This window comes from Hoplias malabaricus, chromosome 10 (assembly GCF_029633855.1).
Source record: "Hoplias malabaricus isolate fHopMal1 chromosome 10, fHopMal1.hap1, whole genome shotgun sequence".
Lineage (NCBI taxonomy): Eukaryota > Metazoa > Chordata > Actinopteri > Characiformes > Erythrinidae > Hoplias > Hoplias malabaricus.
Genome location: NC_089809.1, coordinates 7,798,493 through 7,821,501, shown reverse-complemented (window position 1 = coordinate 7,821,501; position 23,009 = coordinate 7,798,493). Strand labels below are relative to the sequence as shown.

The 23,009-nt window shown below is 41.1% G+C and overlaps 2 protein-coding genes across 5 annotated transcripts in view; both read left to right on the top strand.

The window, feature by feature from the left end:
* shc1 (SHC (Src homology 2 domain containing) transforming protein 1) overlaps positions 1–21,074 on the top strand; it is a 57,247-nt gene extending 36,173 nt beyond the window's left edge. For 3 of the 4 annotated variants that reach the window (XM_066682667.1, XM_066682666.1, XM_066682664.1), the window contains 10 exons: positions 1,765–1,828; positions 4,331–4,450; positions 8,417–8,470; positions 9,576–9,627; positions 9,940–10,066; positions 11,790–11,949; positions 12,503–12,560; positions 12,766–12,879; positions 14,122–14,357; positions 16,677–21,074. In XM_066682667.1, the coding sequence (XP_066538764.1) occupies positions 1,765–1,828; positions 4,331–4,450; positions 8,417–8,470; positions 9,576–9,627; positions 9,940–10,066; positions 11,790–11,949; positions 12,503–12,560; positions 12,766–12,879; positions 14,122–14,357; positions 16,677–16,805 (1,114 nt within the window). In that variant the 3' untranslated portion in view covers positions 16,806–21,074. The remainder of the gene's footprint in view (positions 1–1,764; positions 1,829–4,330; positions 4,451–8,416; positions 8,471–9,575; positions 9,628–9,939; positions 10,067–11,789; positions 11,950–12,502; positions 12,561–12,765; positions 12,880–14,121; positions 14,358–16,676) is intronic. The other variant, XM_066682665.1, reaches the window with a different exon arrangement.
* A 1,512-nt stretch (positions 21,075–22,586) lies between these two features.
* lenep (lens epithelial protein) lies at positions 22,587–22,778 on the top strand. Its single transcript, XM_066682440.1, has one exon. It carries the CDS (start codon positions 22,587–22,589, stop codon positions 22,776–22,778), a length of 192 nt encoding a protein of 63 aa, XP_066538537.1.
* The last annotated feature ends 231 nt before the right edge of the window (positions 22,779–23,009 follow it).

The following is a 23,009-nucleotide window of genomic DNA, read 5'->3' as shown; positions in this document are numbered from 1 at the left end:
CCAGACACTCACTCTCTTTTACAATGGTGGTTTAAAAGACTTTCCTTTGATTAAATATTAATATCTCTCTCTCTCTCTCTCTCTCTCTCCCCCCCCCCCCCCTCCTTCATGCCCCTCCTTTCATGTTTGTGGTCAGTGATGTTGGGGGAGGGAGCGAGAGAATTTTCCTCCTCCTCTTAAGCCACTCTTTCCTATCCATCCCCCCATTATGTGCATGCGAGTGTGCATGAGTTTGTGTATAGTGTGTATGTGTGGGTTGTGATGCCTGTGGTGCGAAGTTGATATGAGATAGGCATTTGCGTAATAGCCATGTTCTCCACAGGACGGAAACGTGTGTGTGTGTGTGTGAATGTATGTATGTGTGTATGAAAGGGAGAGGCATTTTAATGGCATCAGCCCTTCCTTGCTGCCACTCACCACACACTCTTATTATAGAAGGCTCTGGAAGCCTTTGGAATCTCTGTGGCTTCTCCCTTTTTTTAGCATTGCTGGTGTTGGAGTGCTAGAGGAATGTCTTTATATTATTTGTGTATGGTTTAAAGACATATTCAATGATTTCCCGTCAAAACTGAAAAATTATTTAGAATCAGGATAATAAAGTACAGAGTGGGCCATTTATATGGATACACCTTAATAAAATGGGAATGGTTGGTGATATTAACTTCCTGTTTGTGGCACATTAGTATATGGGAGGGGGGAAACTTTTCGGCCATCTTGAATCTGCCATTTTGGATCCAACTTTTGTTTTTTTTTTCAATGGGAAGAGGGTCATGTTACACATCAAACTTATTGGGAATTTCACACAAAAAACAATGGTGTGCTTGCTATTTACAAGTTTCTGATCACTTATAAAATGTGTTCAAAGTGCTGCCCATTGTGTTGGATTCCAACTTGGCTTCCAGTATCCGTAGTTTCAGATGCAAAGTAACATTAAAACCAAGCACACCATTGTTTTTCTTGGGAAATTCCCAATGAGTTTGATGTGTCACATGGCCCTCTTCCCATTGAAAAAAACAAAAGTTGGCTCCAAAATGGCCGCCATGGTCACCACCCATCTTGAAAAGTTTCCCCCCTCCCATACACTAATGTGCCACAAACAGGAAGTTAACATCACCAACCATTCCCATTTTATTAAAGTGGATCCATATAAATGCCTCAGCGTAACTGACCATACAGGACAACTATTAGTTCTAAAATTACAGACTGTAGTCCACCTCAGTTGTGCTGGTACCAGTGAATCAGATACAGCAGTGGAGCTGAAGTTTTTAAAGCCCTGAATTTCACTGATCAACTTGTGCATGCGCTGGAGAAAAAAAATAGCACTGAAATGTATTATTGTTAAGCGCCTCACTTTCTTTTTATTAATTTCTGGAACAGTTTTGGCAGCTTAAAGTCCTTCCTTATGCAAGTGGAATGATCTTATCTAATCTCTCAGAAATATCTCCTGAAATCTGAATAATTCAACAGGGTGTCAAATGTATGATGGATGGTTTCTGATATTTGCACAGCATTGTATATTTATTGAATAGGCTTTCAGATGCAAATATGCTCCTTATATTTCTTAGCACATGAAGAGATTAGGGAGGGAGTTGTCGGTGTGTGCGTATGATCCGGTCTAATATCTTGCCAGGGTGTGAAATATGGAAAGGGGAAAAAAGAAGCAGCAGGATTGAAACCCATATCTTGCAATTGGATTAAGACACACACCCATGCCACTTGCCTCTGTGTATGTTTGTTAGTAACAGTGTGATCTGTGTGTTACAGGGAGGCCATATCAGTGGTGTGTGAGGCAGTGCCAGGTGCCAAAGGAGCTCAACGCAGGAGGAAGGTATTCTACACTTAACAGATACTCAGCATTTAATCATCATTCACTTTTCTCTTCACTGCAATGATCCAGTAGCTGAAGTGTGGCTTATCTACCACCCACGTTCAAACAGAGAGATTCCCACACTCATTACTGCTGCCCTGAAGGATCTTAAGTGTGAATGATATAATAGGAAACACTTAAGTTAACAGTTATGATGCCAGTTTGTGGAACTATTTCAAGGGAAAATATATATTATACACCTTTTTCCTGAAGTTAACGTAGTTGGGGTTTTTTTATGGAAACTGTGACACGCTTTGGTGAAAATACCACAGAGATCAAAAGCCACAGCATGGTTCTCGCCCTGTCTAAACAGCCCTGTTCAGTACAAATTGTTTCATTTAAAAGATAACGAGCCACAGTTATTCCCCCAACTAGACCACACCACAGTGAGGAGTGATCAACTCTGGCTTTTAGCCATTTTCACTTGGTTCTCTTTCTCCTTCATGCTCGTTTTTGTCAGCTTGACTAATTTTGGGTCTTATTTCTCCACACTCAGGTCAATTTCCCTGTGTTTAACCTCATCTTTGCGCTCTCGCATAAGTGCTACAGAATAATTGGACATATTCAAAAAAGGGACTGCACAATTCTAAAGTCTCAGCACTTGATGAAAGAAGCAAAGCAAAATGAGGACTGCTCATGTTTCTCAAGGTTTTCTGACTAATGGTGCTTACTCACTTCATGGTACCTACACTCCTCAACACTGCTCGACTGTACTTGCTTGGCCCCTTGTTGGTTTGCCCCCCCCACCCCCAAAATGTAGCCTGTGACATTGCAAAACAGTCTCTAATAGAAACCGTAGGCTTTGGAAACCACAGCAATGGCAGTGGAGACGCTAAGCTTTGTTTACTCATCGTGTATTTGTGTGTTGTTGTTGTTTTTTGGGACTGAACACAGCTCTGCAGGACTTAAATAAAGTACTCAGTTCCAAGTACCAGGCACCAAGTTTGCCTAATGGAGAAGCGAAAAGAAAAAAGCAAAAGAGCCGAGTAGAGTCTAATAGAGTAGATTAGGGACCATGCAGTGGAAAGATGCTATAAGGCAACCCTCAAAAAAACCTACTGCTTTAACATGATGTTTCTGCCCAAGTTACTAACTGCACTGTTCCAACTGCAAAGAGAAACACATACAAAGCCCTTCTACCAAACAAAAGAAAAGCCCCATGTAGTGGACTGCAAATGATGATTATTTATTTACACCTTACCCTTTGTTTACCTTGACTTCACTCCAGCTACATTTTCAGAATCCCACTATTTTAACCTTTCTCTCTCGCACAGAGACTGTATGGAACTCTGTAATGGTCAGAGTATGGTCAGACATCTGTTTGGCCTTTTTTGTTTGTAGGTGTGGCCGTTTTTGCCATGAAATACCAACACTGTCTCCTTATAGGAGCTGTTTTTCTAAGCTCTGTGTTTGGAGTTTGTTCTCAGGGCTTGTGCATTTATGCGCATACATTTATAGCCCTGTCCTCTCTGCATGTGTGTGAGGTTTTGGGGGCAGTTAAGGTCAGTTTGACCAAGAATTTGAGAGAGAGAGAGAGAGACAGACTGCAGTCTTGACACAGCTCTGCTTGCAGCTGTTGTGTTTTTCTGTTTTTCTTTTCTTCTGTGGATTTTTCCACAGATCATAAAAACATCCATTTATTTGTAGTCCGCAGGTCATAAAAGTTTGATAATAGAATAAGAATGTTCTACAGCAGGGGGTGTGTAGAGTGTGGTTCTATAAAAAGAAACTATACTGATGCAAACCAATGTGCAGCCCTCCTCGAGTGATGATGGATAGAGGTGTTGTTCATTGCCAGGACGTAGATAATTAGATTTCCAGTGCAAACCCATAAACAGATGATAATTTCTGAATAACTTTACTAATTACGCATGTTTTTATAGCGACAAGAGACAGAAATCATATTGACTCCCACTGCTGCACACTGTATTCAATTAACAAAGAAGGGTTTGTGCATCACTCTGTAATGGATGCATTTTATACTCAATGTAGAATTAATCTTCAGATATTTCCTAAATAGGTAGATTTTGGTTATAGGTGGTTCTCTATAACAGATTCTTTCCTTAATATCTGGCTGATATGAACTGATGTACCATAGAATTGCACTTCTTGTTTTGCACACAACAGTCATTGTTTCTGTAGACCTTCTGTTGCCCTTCACCCCCCCTCTTATTAACACAGTTAAGGGTGTTTATAACAAAAAAACAATGGGTTGCACCTGGAATTAGGGAAGTTCCGAACAATGTCAATATACAATATACACTAATGTTTACAGCAATGGTCAAGACACAATGTATAGAAAAAGCACCATCTTAAAAAAATATATATGACCCTGATTAAACTTGTTCTAAATATACTGAAGATGTACCTTTGGAGTTTCTGAGAGTGTATGATAAAATGCTGTTTCTGTCTAATTAACAAACATGTTCCCTCGCTCTTCTGCCCCCCCCCCCCCCTCTCTAGCCCACTTCCCGTTGTCTCTCCTCTATTTTAGGAAAGAGTAATCTTCAGTTTGCTGGGATGACAATCAACCTCACTGTGTCAACTAGCAGCCTGAACCTACTGGCGACCGAATGCAAACAGGTCAGAAAATACTCCTGAAGCTTTTTGAACTGGACTTTTCACTAACTCACTCATTCATCTTCAGCAGGGTTAAACCTTCTCCACAAGGGGCGACATTAGTGAGCTTCACATGAGCAGCACTTTGCTTCTGTGACACTGTGTGTCCTTGTTAATGTGTGCTAACCCCTTTGTTTGTCGGAAAAGTTATGACAATGTTTTTTAAATCTTGATCCACAACATGGTTTACTTCTGGTCAGACCAGTCCTGTGTCCAAAATGGCTTCCTAATAATTATTCCCTAAAGTATTCACTGTATAGTGTACTATTATAGGGAACTGAATTTAGGAGGGTAGTGAATGATTTCAGACAGTGGGTAATCTACTATCTGCAATTGTGCATGAGTTGTACACTACTTTTTGCAGTGCATTGTGGGATTGTTTGAGTGCATAGAAAATAGTCCACTATATTTTCGGACACTATTACAAAATGGCAGAACCCAATACAGTGCACTATATAGTGAATAGGGCACAGATTCAGACACAGCACAGGTATCTGTAGTTGTTTCTAGGAAGTGTATTAGATACTCACCTGGTGTTAGGCCAGTGTTTAGATTTCTAAATTACCTCTTAATTTTGTCCATATTTTTGTCCTGGTCCACTTTATTTAACAACGGTATGTTACATCAGCAAGACTGTCTGAGATTAATTAGTTTGTCTGATGCTAATCCAATGGCTGATAGCTTCCTTAATTTGCTGCTTTGGCTCTGAACAAGGGCAACTCACCATTATGTTTTCAAATGCATTTTATTCGATGGGAAGCCTGTCAGGGTTAACATTGTTTTGGTGCAGTGCACAATAATCTTAATGAGCCGGCATGTCTGTTTGCTAGTTCCCTGCCACTTGGGTGAACATCTAATTTTAGCTAGGATTCGTGACCTGTCCCAAGAGACGTCCATGTCTGCATTTCATGTTTGCAGTTAATAACGTTTTATTAAGCCAAGAAAAGTAGCCTGGGAAACAGAGCTGAAAGTTAATATTAGCTAGATATATTAGCTATTGGTGAGTGGAGAGCCATAAGATAGAAGTGTGAAAAGCAATGGAAAGTCTGTCCTACCAGGGGCAACTTGGCAGTAATTTCCAGTTAAATAAGACCATTGCCTGGTTGCATAAAACACCTTAAATGAACATTTTCCCTTAAGATTGCACTTAAACCTCCATTAAAGTTAAGTGTGTTGCAGAAAAACATGCCTTAAATGATAGCTAAGGGTTTTCTTACGGAAATCATCAAAAACCCTTGAATGTTCCCTTAAATGCGACATTTATTTTTTAAATAACTTTCTGATGTTATTTCTTCATCGTTTTCTAGCTCTCTGGTCTGTTTGTGTGTGTGCTTGAAACCAGTCTAATGTTTTTTAGAAGCGCAGATGTCAGTAAATGACAAACTATCCAATATGCTAGGCTTTCTCTCTCTCTGCTAATCACAGAGCAAAGCATCTGGACCTTTTTAGACAATGGAGAGAACTCTAAATGTTGAAAAAGCATGAACTGAGATGAGGACATTACTCTGTTCCTGCTCCATTGGTGGTTAAATTTGACATATTTTTGCTCTTTCTGATCACTTAAGTTGGAAGTGTCTCCAAATTTGAGATACTGCTAACTGCATTACTGCAAGGAGCTACAAAACTTAACGACTTGAGTTACACACGAGTTTCTGCGGTAATTCAAACAATGAATACAAAACGTACAGACTTGTTAAACTTCAGTCACGTACAAACAGCAGTCCTTTTTTACCGCTCAAACATACTATTCCACGTTAAAAGACGTGGAGCTTCGGAACGTAAACAAACCAGAGAGAACGTTTCCCCTCTTAAAACAGTTATGTGTTGCATAAAGCACCTTAATGGTCATTTCTCCTAGAATTATTTACTTAAGGACTAAGGTCACTTAAGGACTATACTTAAAGAACAAACATTTTATGCAACTGGACACAGGCTCCTATCTCTTTGAATGTAGGTCGACCTGTGAAGCTGAAATTGGTGGCCACATTAAAATTTTGCAACAACTCTTTGGTAATATTTAACTGAAAGTAGGGACTTTCTAGTGTAAACAGATGCTTTGTTGATTGGTGCAAGGTTTCTTGTTTATTTGTCAACCAGCAAACTGTCCCCTCCTTCTTCACAATGTCACTGGTAAAGCAGATTTATTCTCTCTGTGCTGTTGACAAAAGCGCAAAAATATTTTAAGAATTTCGTTAGTGGTCTTTTAGTTTCCACTGAAGATCGTCATAGATAGCGCCATGCTTTTTTGTTACCAACTGTCCTTTTAGCTGTTGACGTCAATTGTTGTTTTACCTAGATGCAAGGACACAGTGAAGCAAGACAGACTTCCTCCAGGACCATTTTGCAACATAAACAGCACAACGCTGCATAACATTCAATTGTGCAAACACAAGAGCAGAAAAACAACACAATAAATTTGATAAATACAAAGGAGAACAAGTATATATCGCCACTGTCCAAAGAAAAACATGTATCTCCAAAATTAACTTAACTTTCAATGGAAGTCATAGTAAAGAGGATTTGTTCGAGGTTATTTTGGAACATTTCTATTGGTCCATTCATGGTGAAATTGTCACAGGTTTTGAAGGAGAACAGCTGGTTTAAAATGATGTAGTAAACAAAACATCAACTAAAAAGGGATATGCACAATTGTGGAAGATAAATGTGGTACTATCCCATGTTTATATCATACATTTAAGGCTGGACAGTTAATTGAAAACCGACTTTCAGAAATTCTAATATTGCTTATATCAATAAATAGATTTTTCTTTTGATTTTGTTCATTTTTTTGTTCTGTTTTTATATATCTATTAATATTTTATATATCTATCCAAATTTTTGTTCATGTACTGTCCCCTTATTACTGTCGCATGTGGTCATGTGGTCTGCCCCATGGAAGCCAAAATAGAGAAGAGACTAAACACAGAGCCGACCGAGCAACTTGTACCAAAGAAAAATTCAGCGTCTGTTGTTTTTGGACATGTTTTATCTTTAGTGATGACGACACTGAACATGAAGTCAGATATAAACACTGACCAAAAAAAAAAAGAGAGAGACTGACAAGCTCCCAGCAGCATTAGAAAACTATATCCCAGGCAAAAAACGTATTAATCGCAATTGAGGTAAAATGATCGATTAATCGTGATATTGATTCACGGTCGTATCGCACAGCACTGACATGGATGAACTCAGCGGTTACTGAGATGGAAAAAACAGTACAGAGTATGTAGCAGCATAGTCACTGAGAACATGTGCAAGAAAATGAAAAGTAAAGTTGGGGGTGGGTGACGTCTGAGGTTTGTGAGAGTGTGTGGGCAGTCAGTTCAGTCCTGAGTGTTTCGGGCTCTGCTAAACCTGAGGGATGGAGCTGTTGCAGAGTTTGGTGATGATGGACCGAATGCTTCAGTACCTTCTGCTAGACAGCAGCAGAGAAAACAGTCTGTGTGAGGGATGTAGGGGGAATAATCAACAATGCTGGTGGCTTTTGCGGATGTGGCATGTGTGTATGAGCCTGATGATCTTCTCAGCTGTGCTTACTACCCACTGTAAGGTCTTGTTGCAATTCCAAAACAAGACAATGATGCAGTTGCTTTGTGGTATGAATGAGGATGGGAGGAGGGTGCATGAGAATTTCCTTGGATTTCTTGGCTGTGGAGCTAGTGTAAAGGCACCTGGTGAGCCATGGCATGAGTGATGGAGACAAGTGTGTACATTTCATTAAGGAAACTATCATTTTAACTGTAAACCAGAAATATCACCGGCCCTGTTCCACATTTTACACCACAGACTCACCACCTTATTTTCCTTCTTCCCCTCTGTTTACTTTCACATTTCACGACATGTCTACACGTTTGTTCCCCTTATTCACCCTCCTTTTTCGGGCCATGTGTTATCCCTCTCCATTTGTCTCCATTTTCTCTTTCCCTACAGATTATTGCCAACCATCACATGCAGTCCATCTCTTTTGCATCAGGAGGAGATCCAGTGAGTCCCACGTCGCTCGTTCTTGTCCTTTTTACCTTTCTCTGTTTTGCTCTGATTGCTCTCTCTCCTGCTGCTTTTTCCCTTTCAGCCATAGTTTCTCACCTCCTAGTGACTAGATACGACTAGAAGACGCTTCCTTCCTTCCTCTCTTTTCTTTTGATTCTTAACCTTCTGCCTTTCTGAATACCATGCTGTGCAGAAGTCAGAAAACACCATTCCTTCGTTTAATTTTCAGTCAAACGTTAGTCATTTGTCAGCTTCAGGGGGAAAAAAGGAAATTATTTTTAATGAAAAAGTTGTGATGGCACATTTACTTATACATTTTGTGTCCCGTGCCTAAGCTCTCCCTGAATTTTTGAAAAAAATCATCAAAACTACACATATATTAAAATAAAATAAAAAAGAGCAGCTACCTCTTGCCAGTGGGTCATGAATAATCACGCTAACATTTATCTACATAACGTAAATTAAAAAACGTAATCCCAACAATAAAGCTAAAAGGCTAGTACTTGTATTTATGATAGATACTACTAATATAAATATAATTCCATTGTGTTGATCTTATGTTGTCCCTTTCTTTTAAATTGAAATATCCAATAAAGAAAATCTTCAGACTTAAGAAGGACAACATGAATATTTTTGTGATTATTTATTATTATTATTAATCATATTTTATTAATCAAAAGCCCTTATTTGTGTGTTTGTTTATTTAAGGAAGCTGTCAGTTTCAAGAAAGTCATCTTAGAAGCTGATGACACTTTCTGATTCCTCTAAACCTGATCAACGATGATGAAATCTGGGCCTGTTTATTGATAACTGCAGTAGCTAACTTCCTTTTCTTAGTAATGGCTTCTTCATAGTTCCACATGCGTTCAGATCCACAGCATTGTGTTGTTTTCTCACAGTGAATGGACTGCCAATTTTCACAGATATATCTCCTAAGAAATGAATAATGTACTGAATGCAGTTGAAGCTTCTTTTGACTGGAAGTGAAATGTCTCTGACTTTTGCACAGTCCTGTACGCCTCTGACCTCATGATGCATCGAATCCCAATTCCCATTGCTCCTCTTCCTCTGTTTAACTCTTTATCTCTTTCCTCTTCAGGATACAGCAGAATATGTAGCCTACGTAGCCAAAGACCCTGTCAACCAGAGAGGTAAGGCTTCTGAGCCACTCTGGTATTGAACATGTTGTACATGACACTTGGCCTCTCTGCAGGTTTTACAGCACTTGTACTTTTCCATACGTTAACAAACTAAAGGAATAAGTTTCTGGACAATGACTCAAACTCATAGTGCATCCCGTGACAAAAGCAAGCCATGCACTTCTTTTACACAGTGATAGAAAACACGACAGCACACAGAATGCTCCAGTAATAGATTATTAATAGGTTAATGGAAATGAAGGTAGTAGAAAGAAAGGTGTATGTTGTCTGTGTTGTGACATGAGTTATCTTCCTGTTTGTAAGCATGTCATATCCTGGAGTGTTCAGAGGGCTTGGCTCAGGAAGTGATCAGCACCATCGGCCAGGCCTTCGAGCTGCGCTTTAAGCAGTACCTGAAAAACCCCCCCAAACTCGTCACCCCACACGACAGGTGAGTGTGTGTGTGTCTGTGCACCTGTGAGAGAGTGTGAGAGCATTGTACTTTGTATAGTGCCAGTTTATGAAAGCAGCAAACATCTGTAGGGCATCTTTGTACAATCTCTGTGTTACGTATATTTCATATTGCAGCCAAATATTAAGGAACAGTATGTAATATTGTTCCTAATAATTAAAGGGATAGTATGTAATATTTTTGCCTTAAAATTACAGTTTCAAAATCATTGTGACCTTTCACTGGCCTGCAATAGGGAGAGTAGAGCCTTTGTCATTGCTTCTCCAGGCTTAGCCCTGCAGAAACTGCTCTATGTATCTTTTGGAGTAGGGTAGGGCACCCTCCCTCTTTTTCCCCCCATTATTTTCAATACAGTGCTGTAAAAGTGAATTACACTACGGGGGGCCGCAAGAGCAAAAAAAAAACAAAAAAAAAAACGTACCAAGTTGTGTCAGTGTCGCACAGATCCAGGGTCCTGGGGTTGGGGTTCAAGCCCCAGCTTGTGTCACTGTCGATAAGGAGTTTGGTGTGTTCTCCCTGTGTCTGTGTGGGTTTCCTCCTCTCATTTTTCTTCCCACAGTCAAAAAACACACTCTGGTAGGTGGAATAGCTGCGCAAATATCCACAGGTGTCCTGTGATGGACTGGTACCCCATCTGCCTAGCCCCCAGTTTTTCTGGGTAGGCACTGGACACACCACTACCCTGAGCAGGATGAAGCAGTTACAGAAAATGAATGAATGTTTATGTATTTTTTTCACTTAATAAATCAGTTCATTTTGATGGCATTAATATTTTTTTGAATAATCCGAACATTCTTTTAGTTTATTAATAAAGTCTAGATCTAAATTCATTCATTGTCTGTAAGCGCTTATCCAGTTCAGGGTCGAGGTGGGTCCCGGAGCCTACCCGGAATCACTGGGTGCAAGGCAGGATCACACCCTGGAGGGGCTGCCAGTCCTTCACAGGGCGACACACACATTCACTCACACCTATGGACACTTTTAAGTCACCAATCCACCTACCAGCATGTGTTTTTGGAGCGTGGGAGGAAACCGGAGCACCCGGAGGAAACCCACACAGACACAGGGAGAACACACCACACTCCTCACAGACAGTCACCCGGAGGAAACCCACACAGATACGGGGAGATCACACCACACTCCTCACAAACAGTCACCCGGAGGAAACTCACACGGACACAAGGAGCACACACCACACTCCTCACAGACAGTCACCCGGAGGAAACCCACGCAGACACAGGAAGATCACACCACACTCCTCACAGACAGTAACCCGGAGGAAACCCACACAGACACAGAGAGAACACACCACACTCCTCACAGACCTGGAGCGGGACTCGAACCCACAACCTCCAGGTCCCTGGAGCTGTGTGACAGCGACACTGCCTGCTGCACCACCGTGCCACTTAGATCTAAATTCTAGCATAAAATTATATAAATACTAGTATATTAATATAACAAAAATAATAACTGTAGTTTTAAAAAATTGTTATATTATTAGCACCGTGTTGTGTATTTATATAGCTCAGATATGCTTGTTTTACTCTTATAATTGTTAAATATTTATGTAATAACAACAAGAAAACTACCTCATTCTCATTTCTTCCATGTGCCTCTCTTCTTCTGTCACTTTCTATCTCTTTGCCTCTGCCTTCCTGTCTGACTCATTCTTTCTTTCTCTCTCTCTCTCTCTTTCTTTCAGGATGGCCCCGTTTGATGGCTCAGCGTGGGAGGAAGAGGAAGAGGAATTGGCCCCTCCCCCAGATGTTCCCTACTATAATAACTTCCCTGGGAAACAGCCTCCTCCCGGAGGCCTGGTGGACATGAGGACACGTCCTGGACACAGCACAGGAGCCACGCTGGTGAGGCCTTATATTTATGTTTTTTGGCGGACACTCTTATGCAGAGCAGCTTCCAGACTTATCAGGTCACAAAGGCAGATAAATGCCACATTAGAAGCATTGCTCGAGGGCTCTTAATGGTACAGTGTGGTGTGGTCACCCAGGCGAGAAGCCCACTCTCACACCCCACTTTGCCACCTTGAGCCCAGCTGTGTTTCAGTGCCCACTAGGATACACTTACTCTTACCCATTATCCTGATCCTTTAGTGTGAGAGAGGTTTAAAGTGCCGTCTTTACAGTACTTAGCCAAAATTCACTGTGGCCAAAAGTATGTGGACACCACTTCATTTAACATTTCTTCTGGAACGTAGGCTATTAATAGGAAGTTTGTTCTCCCCTTGCTACAGTAATGTCTTCTACTCTCCTGTAATTCATCCCAAAATAATGTAGAGTGCTTTATCACTCCACCAAATAAAAAAAAACACTTGCTGTACAGATTAAAAGTGATTGTGCTCACAACATTTGCACAGTAAAGTGTGTGTTTGTTCATGTTTGTTTTTGTTTGTGTTTCTAGCCATATGGACAGCCTGGAATGAATGATATCCACAAGCAACCTCTGCCTCCACTACCAGGTCTGTCTCATATATAATATCTCTCTCTCTCTCTCTCTCTCTCATTCTTCACAGTAACTCAGTGTTTTAATGCCACTTTTGCTGATCAGTGCTTTTTAAATGTGGGTCATGCTTCCAATGTCTTTCTGAATGCTGCCACTAATGGCTTCACATCAAAGAATTAACCACTCTCTATTTTTTTTCTTGTCCCTTTCTCTTTTCTCAGTGGGGGTAAAGGAAGGTGGCCTCTTTGACGATCCCTCGTACGTCAACGTGGACAAACCCCGTCCCCCGGCATCTGCTGCCAATGGCAATGCTCACAGGGATGCATTTGACATGAGTGAGTATAATATTGATTAGTGATGATTAGTCATTGCGACACTGTCCACCAATTTTGATCCCATTCCGAGAAATACAATTATATGGCCAGAAGTATTTAAAAATTTGGTTGTCCAAATTCGTTTTCTCTGAAATGAAGGATATCATTAGAAACTTTGCCCACACAGCCGTCTGCTCTTTTGGAAGGCTTAAAACTAGATCAGGGGTCACTCATACACACACACAAAGCAGGGATCCAGACACCACAACTCTGGGGCCCAATAAAACAGCCTCACAGGATGAGATAGAAGCTCTCTTGAGACATTTATGGGACGACAGTGTTGTGTTTGGTAAAACGTTATAAATAAAGACACTGCCCATCAGTTGAAACATGAACGGGGTTCTCGTAACGCAGAAGTCTGTTTACATCCCGCCTTTCAGCAAAAAGGGCCAATCAGCTTGCTGGTTATGGATAAAGTCCCACCCTCGAGCATGAAGTGCCAATCAGCTCTAGAGGGAAAAACCAGTACAGTCACACACAACTACAAGAGATGTTAGGCACTTCATTTTAATATGCACATTTTTTCAAAGGCCTTGTTTTGTTTTTAAATTTTATTGGAAAAAAGAAAGACTGTTTTATTTGAAGTACGTTATTTATAATTCTTCCAATTCCGTTTGAAATATAGTAACTGTAATTGCAGTTTGATTTGACGTTGATACGACTGCTAGGCTACTTCAGTATACAGGGATATGCCACTGCTCATAAAGCAAGTTAGACTTTATGATGTTCCAGATCTTGGCTTGAAGAAATGTTCTCTAACTGGAGCTTAATGAGTTAATGTGAGAATTTGATAGCATTAAACCATGAGAGCTTTAATGAAGTATGTTAATGTGGCTGGATGATTAATGTTTGATCACAAAACCAAAGTCTAGTTCATCTCTGAGTTATTGGACGGCGCTCCATCACCGCAGAGTACATTCCACTGGGACACGCTGAAAGTGGCCCATATCATTTTGTTCTTCATGAATACTGAATATTTTCATATCTCCACAGAGCCGTCTGATGACACTCTTGGTGTGACTGCTACTCTACTGTCAGGAGCTCTGAATATTTTACCTCCACAGAGCCATCTGATGACACTCTTTGTGTGACTACGCTACTGTGAATAACTGTGAATATTTTACCTCCACAGAGCCGTCTGATGACAGTCTTGGTGTGACTACGCTGCTGTTATGAACACTGAATATTTGCATATCTCCACAGAGCCGTTTGATGATGCCCTCGGTGTGGCAGTGACGGCGCTGCCACCTTTGGCCGAGCAGCTGCAGAACGAGCCCTGGTTCCATGGCCTGCTGAGCCGCAGACAAGCCGAGAGACTGTTGAGCAAAGACGGAGATTTCCTGGTCCGGGAGTCTGGCACTACACCGGGACAGTACGTCCTCACTGGACAGCAGGGTGGTCAGCCCAAACATCTGCTGCTGGTGGATCCAGAAGGAGTGGTGAGTGAACGGAGGAGGGACCCACCTCAGGTCGCTCTCTGTGAGGAGTTTGGTTTGTTCTCCTCCTGCCTGTGTGGGTTTTCTCCAGTTGCTTCAGTTTCCTCCCACAGTCCATAGATGTGTGTGAGTGTGAATGACTGGGTGAGTGTGTGATGCCCTGTAATCAACTGTCACCCTGTCCAGGTTGTGTACATGCCTTGGAACCAATAATTCTGAGCAAATTGGGAGCAGAAGCTCATAAGCCTAAGATGACGATACTGAAAGCCAGAGGCTGGCTAAAATGATATACAGTACCCATCAAAAGTTTAGGCACACTAGTAGTAGAGCTAGTCACTGTATAGAGCTGTGTACCAGCCCCTACCTCTGCACAACCCCAGGTACAGTCTCAGACACATTCAGAAGGGAGCGGTTCTACAGATTAACTCTCGACGAGGCCACAGCTGTTCACTGAAAACCGTTCCAGGTGACGACCTCATGAAGCCGACTGAGAGAACGGAGAGAGTGTGTGAAGCTGTCATCAAAGCAACAGGGGGCTACTTTGAAAAACTTAAAATATAAAATATATTCTGGTTTGTTTAACATCTTTTTGTTTACTACATAATTCTATGTGTGTTTTAATGTCTTCCACATTCATTTACAATGTAAAAAATAATAAAAATGCAAAGAATGAGAAGATCCAAACTTTTGACTGGTACTGTACATTCACAATATGTGGAAAATGGCCCAAAACAAACAAACAAAAAAAAACCTCCCTGAGTGGGTGTACCCAAACTTTTGATTGGTGCTGTATATTCCCTGACACTTTTCTCTGAGATTTATATAGAAATATCTGAATGGTGACCTGGTTCCTTCTAAGAAATGGTTCTTCAGATTGATGGAGGATGTGTTGTAATGGGCTCTAAATGTTAGGTGTGCAAATAAGTTTTAAGGTGTTTTTGTGTAACAGAGTTCATTCATTCATTATCTGTAAGCCCTTATCCAGTCCAGGGCCACGGTGGGTCTGGAGCGTACCCGGAATCACTGGCCGCAATGCAGGAACACACCTTGAAGGGGGCGCCAGTCCTTCACAGGGCGACACACATCCACACATTCACCATGTAACAGAATTATAATGAAAATTTTAAACGTTCTCCCACATTTTCCTTTATGGTAACTGTTGCATAGTATTAAAGAAGACCATTTTCATTTAATTCAACAAAACACAACCTAAAAGTAAAGTAAACAGAAAATGGCAAGCGAGAAGAAATTATCCATCGCTGCGTTTATTATGACTTCTATGAAGAAAAATTCTGCAAAAACATGTGCATCGCACTGTTCGGTACTGGGGGATAATATTGCATCTAAAAGTACATGAGAGTTTTGGTTTAGAAGATGGTGATGGTGATGTTAGCGTTGTTTAATGCAAGGTATTAATCCATTAGTTTTAGTTATTTATTCATTTTTAAATAAGAAGACAGTTACAATAAAATGACAAAAGCGTCAGACAATGTTTGAATGTTTATTTTGTTACACGTTACAGAAAAGCACTTTGAGAATGGTTCTGTTATTATAGGCAAAGCAAAGCAAGTTTATTTATAGAGCACCTTTCATACAGAAGCAATTTAAAGTGCTTTACAGAAGAAAAACCATAATAAAAATCATAAAAGTCCGATAAAACGATTAAAACAATTTAAAATGATACAATAAAAGAAAAGAAATAAAGTGCAGTTACAGAATAAAAAGTGCAGAGTATTTTCAACCGAGCTGTAGCTGCTCAAACAGGAATGTTTTCAGTCTTGATTTAAACGTGTCTAAAGTCAGGGCTCTTCTGATGTTCTCGGCTGGTTCCGTTTCAGAGCGGCACCGGAGCTAAACGCTGCCTCTCCATGATTAGTTTTGACCTGAGGCAGGATCTTTAGTTCCTAAAGATCTGAGAGCGCTGCTCGGCTCTAAAAACAGTTCTTCTATGTCCAGATTATTACAATAAAAGAACAGTCTTTGGTGCTGTATAGAACCAATTCAGCATGCAGAAGGGTCAGTATAGATCTCGTGGTCCTCACTAGAACCATTATCTTTACTAAAGACCCAGAGTTCTGTGCACCATCTGAGTGGTGTGTGTGGTCCAGAACTAATCATCCAACATGTACCTGACCTCACTCAGGCTTATGTGGCAGAATGCCATAAAAAATCTCACACTAATGTCCCAGCTAGTGCAAGACTTACTACAACAAACAGGGGCAAACTCTCTGTTAATAATAATATTAAACTTCATTGTAGAAGAAATGAATGGCATGTTCCATATTGAGTCCTGTCCTTTATTCTCTCTCTCTCTCCCCTCAGGTGCGCACCAAAGACCACCGCTTTGAGAGCGTGAGTCACCTTATCAGTTACCACATGGACAACCGGCTGCCCATCGTCTCTGCAGGAAGTGAGGTGTGTCTTCAGCAGCCTGTGGAACGCCGTGCCTAAGGAGCCTCAGGCAGTTCTTCTGGCATCTGTCTGTGAAAAATACTCCTCCTTTCACTCCTCTGACTCTTTTAACCAGACTCTTCCAGAGAATTTTTTATTTTTTGTGTTTTTCATCAACAAATCATTGCCTCAAAGGAAAAAAAAAGGAACGCTGAACTTTGTACCTAGTCGTCAATTTGTCGTGAAACTGATGCAATCACTGAACTCCAGGACCGTGTCAGGTTCACATCAGGCTTTAAAATAAATACAAACAAGAAGATTAAAGAAGCCAAAATAAAAAATCAAAGCCAACAGATACGTCACGTCGCATTAAGACTGAGGTGCAACTGTAAACACGACAGCGAACTCGGGCATTTAAAGAGTCATTCAAAGACTCAAACGTATGAAACTGTCCCTGTGTAGCACTCCAAAGATTGACACTTCACATCTGGTGCAACTATAAAGTGAAGTGATCCAGAGACATGTGCTGGAAGTTTGAACCTTTTCATAGCGGGAGTGCTTTTTACAGAGGAAACGAATCTCCTCCTTGTCCAACAATCTACAGAGTTCCTGCTGGTATTCCACTCGTTTGCTCGAGATCGCCTCTATCCCTTTTTGGGAATGTTGTGAACATTTGGAACCTTGCATATCGTCATGTGTCTGATGGAATGAGGTGAAGCTGAGGTGGAAAATGGAACCCAATCAAGGAGGAGATAAAAAAATAAGAATTTGAAAGAGAGAAACAGCAGTCGTCCAATAAACTCAGCCAAAACCAGAGTGGAAAAACAAAACACTGTTTTAATGACTCAAAAAAAAAAAAGTGTGGGAGATAAATACTTAATTCAGGCTTCTCTATGATGTCATCCTGAAAGGGGAATGCATCCACATCTGACTGTGGTCGTCTAGAGCAACTTGACATCGTCCAGCTGGCTTTATTCTCATTAGCATTTCAGGAAAGGTTGAGCTCATGCATTTTCTTACTGTATATATTTACGTTCTGGTGTTTTCTAATTTCCCTGTTGGCATCGACAATCTTATCTCTATGCGTGCTGGAGTCAGGACTGCGTTTTGAAAGGATGATGAGATTTTTTTTAAAAAGTGAAAATAAGGGTCAATGATGGCCACCTAATTCAAAGATGCTCCTAAAAAAAATAGAGTAGCATTTAGAGGTTAAGGTAGAGTAGCATTAACTCGTTTGAGAAAGGAAGCGGGAATTTCTGAGGGGTTAGTTGTCATTTTCTGGCAAGTCTGCCAACGATATGCAGTTTTTACAAACCGTGAAAAGGACACAGGAGCTTGTCCTTCTTTCCTTTGTCACCACTTTGTTTTATTTGTATGAATTGTGCCTTTTTACTCAAACACAGCCACATCGGTAGAATGCAGTCATCTTGTGTTTAGAAGAAGAAGCAGAAAAGAGAAACTCTTGCCAAAATAATACAAAACAAACAAAAAAATCCACTGCAAAAAAACAACACAAGCTTAGTCCAGGTTTAGTCCACGTTTTTAGGTGATGGCAATCCTTAGCCTTTGTCTTACACATCCTCTTAAATCTCTGCTGTTGAGTCGTGCTCCTGTATTAGTGCTGATCTGTGACTAGATAGATGTTTTTGTACCATTCAGATTGCTATGAATTAAGAATTACTTGTGATACTGTTTCTATTTGTATAGAAATGGCCGACCGCCTTCTAAGAATATGTACATATGCAGTAGATGTGCAAGTATCAAAACGTTCATCCTGTGACTGTATCCGTACACGCTAATGTGTTTGGATCTGACCGTTTTGGTTATGAATGTTCGAGTTCAGACTTTTAGGAGATGATCATAGAAGATTTTAAAATGTCGACGGTGGGTTTTACTTCTTCTACTTTTACTGAAACCTACTGTTACTGCATGATTTGTTTCCGCCACTGCAACCGAACTTGGCCATTCGTCCGTGTCGTATCAAAACCTTGTCATTGGTTTCATTTGTTATTTTATTTTTACACTTGAAAATGCTGTTTTTAACAATGCATTATAGGAAAGAAAACAAAAACATAATCCTGCACAGGAACGTCACAGACTAAAAAATATCCCATCTGTTCATTCATGCATCTGTAACAGTCCTGTTCAGAGTTCAGCTATGGGTCCAGAGCCTATCAGGACGTGTCAGAACACCTTGGACATGTCACGTCCATCACTCAGTCCCTCGCGCACACACACCTGTGGACAGTTTCACAAAGCCACCTTTCATACACATACCAACACCCGAGTGCCTGGAGGAAACCCACGCAGAGACAGGGAGAACACACCACACTCCTCACAGACAGTCACCCGGAGGAAACCCACGCAGACACAGGGAGAACACACCACACTCCTCACAGACAGTCACCCGGAGGAAACCCACGCAGACACAGGGAGAACACACCACACTGCTCACAGACAGTGACCCGAGGCAGGTATTCAGCCCACAGTCCAAGATCACCGAAGCTGTGTTGCCCAAATAATAGGAATTATAGCGTCCACTTTTACTGTTTCCAAAGGAGTGTCTCCAAAGTTCAGTCTTAGAGGTTGGCATTGTTTTGGCATTAGTCCAAAGCGACATGGAATAAGATTAACGTAACAGAGGGTAACTTTAACATGTGAAGGATATGTAAAACTTACACTAGACTTTCACAAGAGCACACATATCATTTACCACTACAGTCAACACACAACCTGGGGGTTCTACAGCTGTTTGTCCCTGAACCTTGTTTTTTATTACTATTATTTGTGGGCAGTGGGGGTATGATTTGACAAGGTTTTGTTATGACGCTGACAAATACTAAGTTTGATAGTCATGATGCCGTCATGATTCCCTCACAGTGGGTCCAGGGACAGTGTAAAATAAAAAATAAATAAATAAATAAGTGAGAGTATAGAGTTTAAATTGTGTAAACTGAATTGTACAGTTTAGTACATCTACTCAGCTGCTAGCTACACAACAACTGCTTTTGCTTTTCAGTTTCCGTTTTCCAAATGCAGCATGTGTGATATAAGGCCATCTATGTGATGTGGAGAGCAGGCCGGCTCTGTCTGTGGCTCTGTGTGATGAGACGTATTTCTGTAATGTATCTGAGGTCTTTACTTCTGTGTATTTGGGTTACAGTGAATGGTAAAAAAAAAAGTGACCTGGAGTGTGTGTATAAATACAGAGACCACCCTTTATTCGTACATTCTCCCATCATTTCCAGTCATGAGGTACAAGTCATTCTTTTTTCAGAATCAAATTTTCATGACACTGAATTCCACAGAAGCCTCAACATCTAAATATAAATAACACATTTTCAGTTTGTTCAGCCTTTAACTGCAGCTTCTCTTCTTTTTACGAGACTCGCTTTCAGTTTCTTCCAAGACATCTGCACCAGACCTCCAGAGGGCAGTCTTAGAACTTGGGTGCTACAGTTAATCCCACACATGCAGTGCTGTTGACATCTGAGGTCTGGGCTCAGGGCTGGTTTCTCCATTGTTTTGAGACCACCATCAAATTTTTCTTTCTCTTTCTTCCTCTCTCTCTCTCTTCCTCTTTCTCTCTCTTCCTCTCTCTCTCTCTCTCTTCCTCTCAATAAGGGCTTCTTGACAGTTCCACATCATGGTGCTGAGTTGCCTTCTCACAGTGAAAGGATCTTACACCGTTGTTAATATTCCAGTTTGGATTTAATTTTTTAGACTCAGTTTTTACCGCTGATGTTCCTCTTCCTGGGGAATGTTGATTATAAAATATCTAGTTGCATCAGATATCTCCTGAAACATGAATAACTTGTACTTAATGGTTGCTTTTATTGGTGATTGAATGATAGAGGGGAGCTCTCTGGCTTTTGCACAGCACTGAATATATATATATGTGTGTGTGTGTGTGTGTGTGAACAAGCACATGCATGGCTGAAAGGCCTGGAATGACCCGGCTTATTCTGCCACACCCAGACTCTCAGACTTTGCTCTTTTTCGTATTTCACGGCGGCCTTCTGTTGCATGGAAATGCTCTGCACTCTTTGTGTTGTGATGGTGTTATTTTTTTAATTTTTTTGGTTCTTTTTTGGAGGGGGGGAGGTGTTTGGGATTACTTTTGGTCATGATTCGTTGTAGTTTGTATGCATTTCTAAACCAAAGTTTTAATCCTCTACCTGCACAGATGTTGATTTATTATTTTTTTTTAATATTGCATTTTTACTTTTTGAATTGTTTTAATATTCCTTTTCACGTTGTTCTTTGAGGGGAAAAATTATATGTTTACATATGTATCTGGAACTATAGATTGCATATATAAATACATATTATCATCTGTTTCAGATGTGGAGCATGTTATTGACTGATGTTGTTTCTTCAGGTCAGAACTCTCCAGTTATTCCTCCTGATGTTTCTCCTGATTTATTCGTAATATTTGTATGAAATCATGTCAGTGTGATAAGTAGCTGCTATACACAATCGTACCATCGATATTTACGGTATTTAGCTGATGCTCTTGTCATCAGTGACTTCCAGAAGTTCTAGAGGAAGGTGTATGTACGAGGGGTGAGTCAAAAATGATCCATAAATATACATTTCTGAGAGTAAACAGCAGAGTATTGAATGAAAACCTCCTCAGTCACAGACAAAGAACAAGTTCAAAAGTCAGCCATGACCTGGAAAATGAAAGCTTACTGTCTGTGATTTCTGTCAAGGCCCAGTATTGGAACATTATCAGGAAAAAGATTCAGTGCTCGTTACAGTGAGACACTTACAGAAGCCTAAAAATGCAGAGGGCGTTGTGATTTGGCATGACACATGTTCGTAGACTCCTGCACATGTTAACACTCTCCAAACACTTTGTTCTAAACCCATGCCCCATCGGACTATCGCCTGTTTGGTTTCCTGAAAGAAGCTCTACGAGGATGAAGATTGGCACCTAACAAATACACATTCGTGGCTTGTAGCTCGACCTTAAATATATATTTAAAGAGGGAATATGAAAGCTTGTTGACAGATGGACAGAGAGTGTTTAAAAATGAAGACTATGTGGTTTTTTGTAAAGTTGATTGAAGTAAATTCTACAGCCAGAGTGTGGATCATTGACTCACCTTCCTAGCATTTGAGCTCTAGTCCAATGAGTCTTCTGATGTTTTTAAAAGCTATAGTGTTTTGTTCACACCTGGAAGGGGTATCAATCCCGTCATAGGTCATGTAATGTTTCTGGGGCAGCACATAACTCATATATGAGCTGCCAGATGTATATGCACTCAGTACTGTATTCTTCCATTTAAATCATATATTAATGGATGATGTTTTAAGAGCAGACTGTTGCTTTTCACCATGTCCATGGCACAAATGCACTGAGCACCATATATGGCCTCCCTAACCCACATTGGAACAAAAGGCTCATTCCAGAGGGGACAGGGCGAACGGTCAGGTATGCATTTGGGGGGGACGTGTTGGACAAAGCATTCAGGATTTTTCCCAAAAACAAAGCAGGAATTAGAGGCAGACAATGAGGGGATTAAAGGCGTTGAGGGTCATACGGTAGGATGGGGGCATTATGGTAGGAAGCAGGGCAAACTGGTAGGTTCCAGAGCTTATAATAACATATACATGTAAAGAGACAGAGGGGTCCTGGGGGGGAAAAGGGACTCCAGGCGTAGACCGTAACAGCTGCTGTAGAGGAGGTCGAGTTGTTCTTGGCTTAATAAGCCCCCCATACCTCAAGAAGAGGTCACCTTTCAGATCTTTAAAGGAACCCTGGAGAACGCCACCACGGGTGCCCGAGCTTCCCTCTCCCATTTGCTCTTGCCCTTCTTCTTCCGCTCCTTCCAGATGCACCCACAACGCCCTTTACCCCAGGCTATGCCCTCCTCTCTGGGGCAGAACCTGAGGGACGCTGCATTAGGCTTCGGACGGAGCAAGGGCTTGCTGGGAGGAAACATCGCCTACGGGGTCATCCAGTCCCTCAAAGAGTGCCTCTATTTTTTGCTTTGCTGCTGGTGCATCAAGGAGATACTGGACTGAGGCTCAAACCCTGGAACTTTTTGGCCTTGGCCCCTATCTAAAAAAAAATTAGAAAGTAGGAAGTTGTAGGAACTGGAGGGATATCTTCAATCTCCAACATTTTTTTGCCGCCTTTGCTTTTGGAGCCTGAGGGTGCGCTGAGGAGCCTGCAGTTGGAGGTAAGCAAAGTGACAGGGGGGGGGCATCACACCCAAAAGAATAAACCAGAACAGACAAGCTAGAAAATCTGCG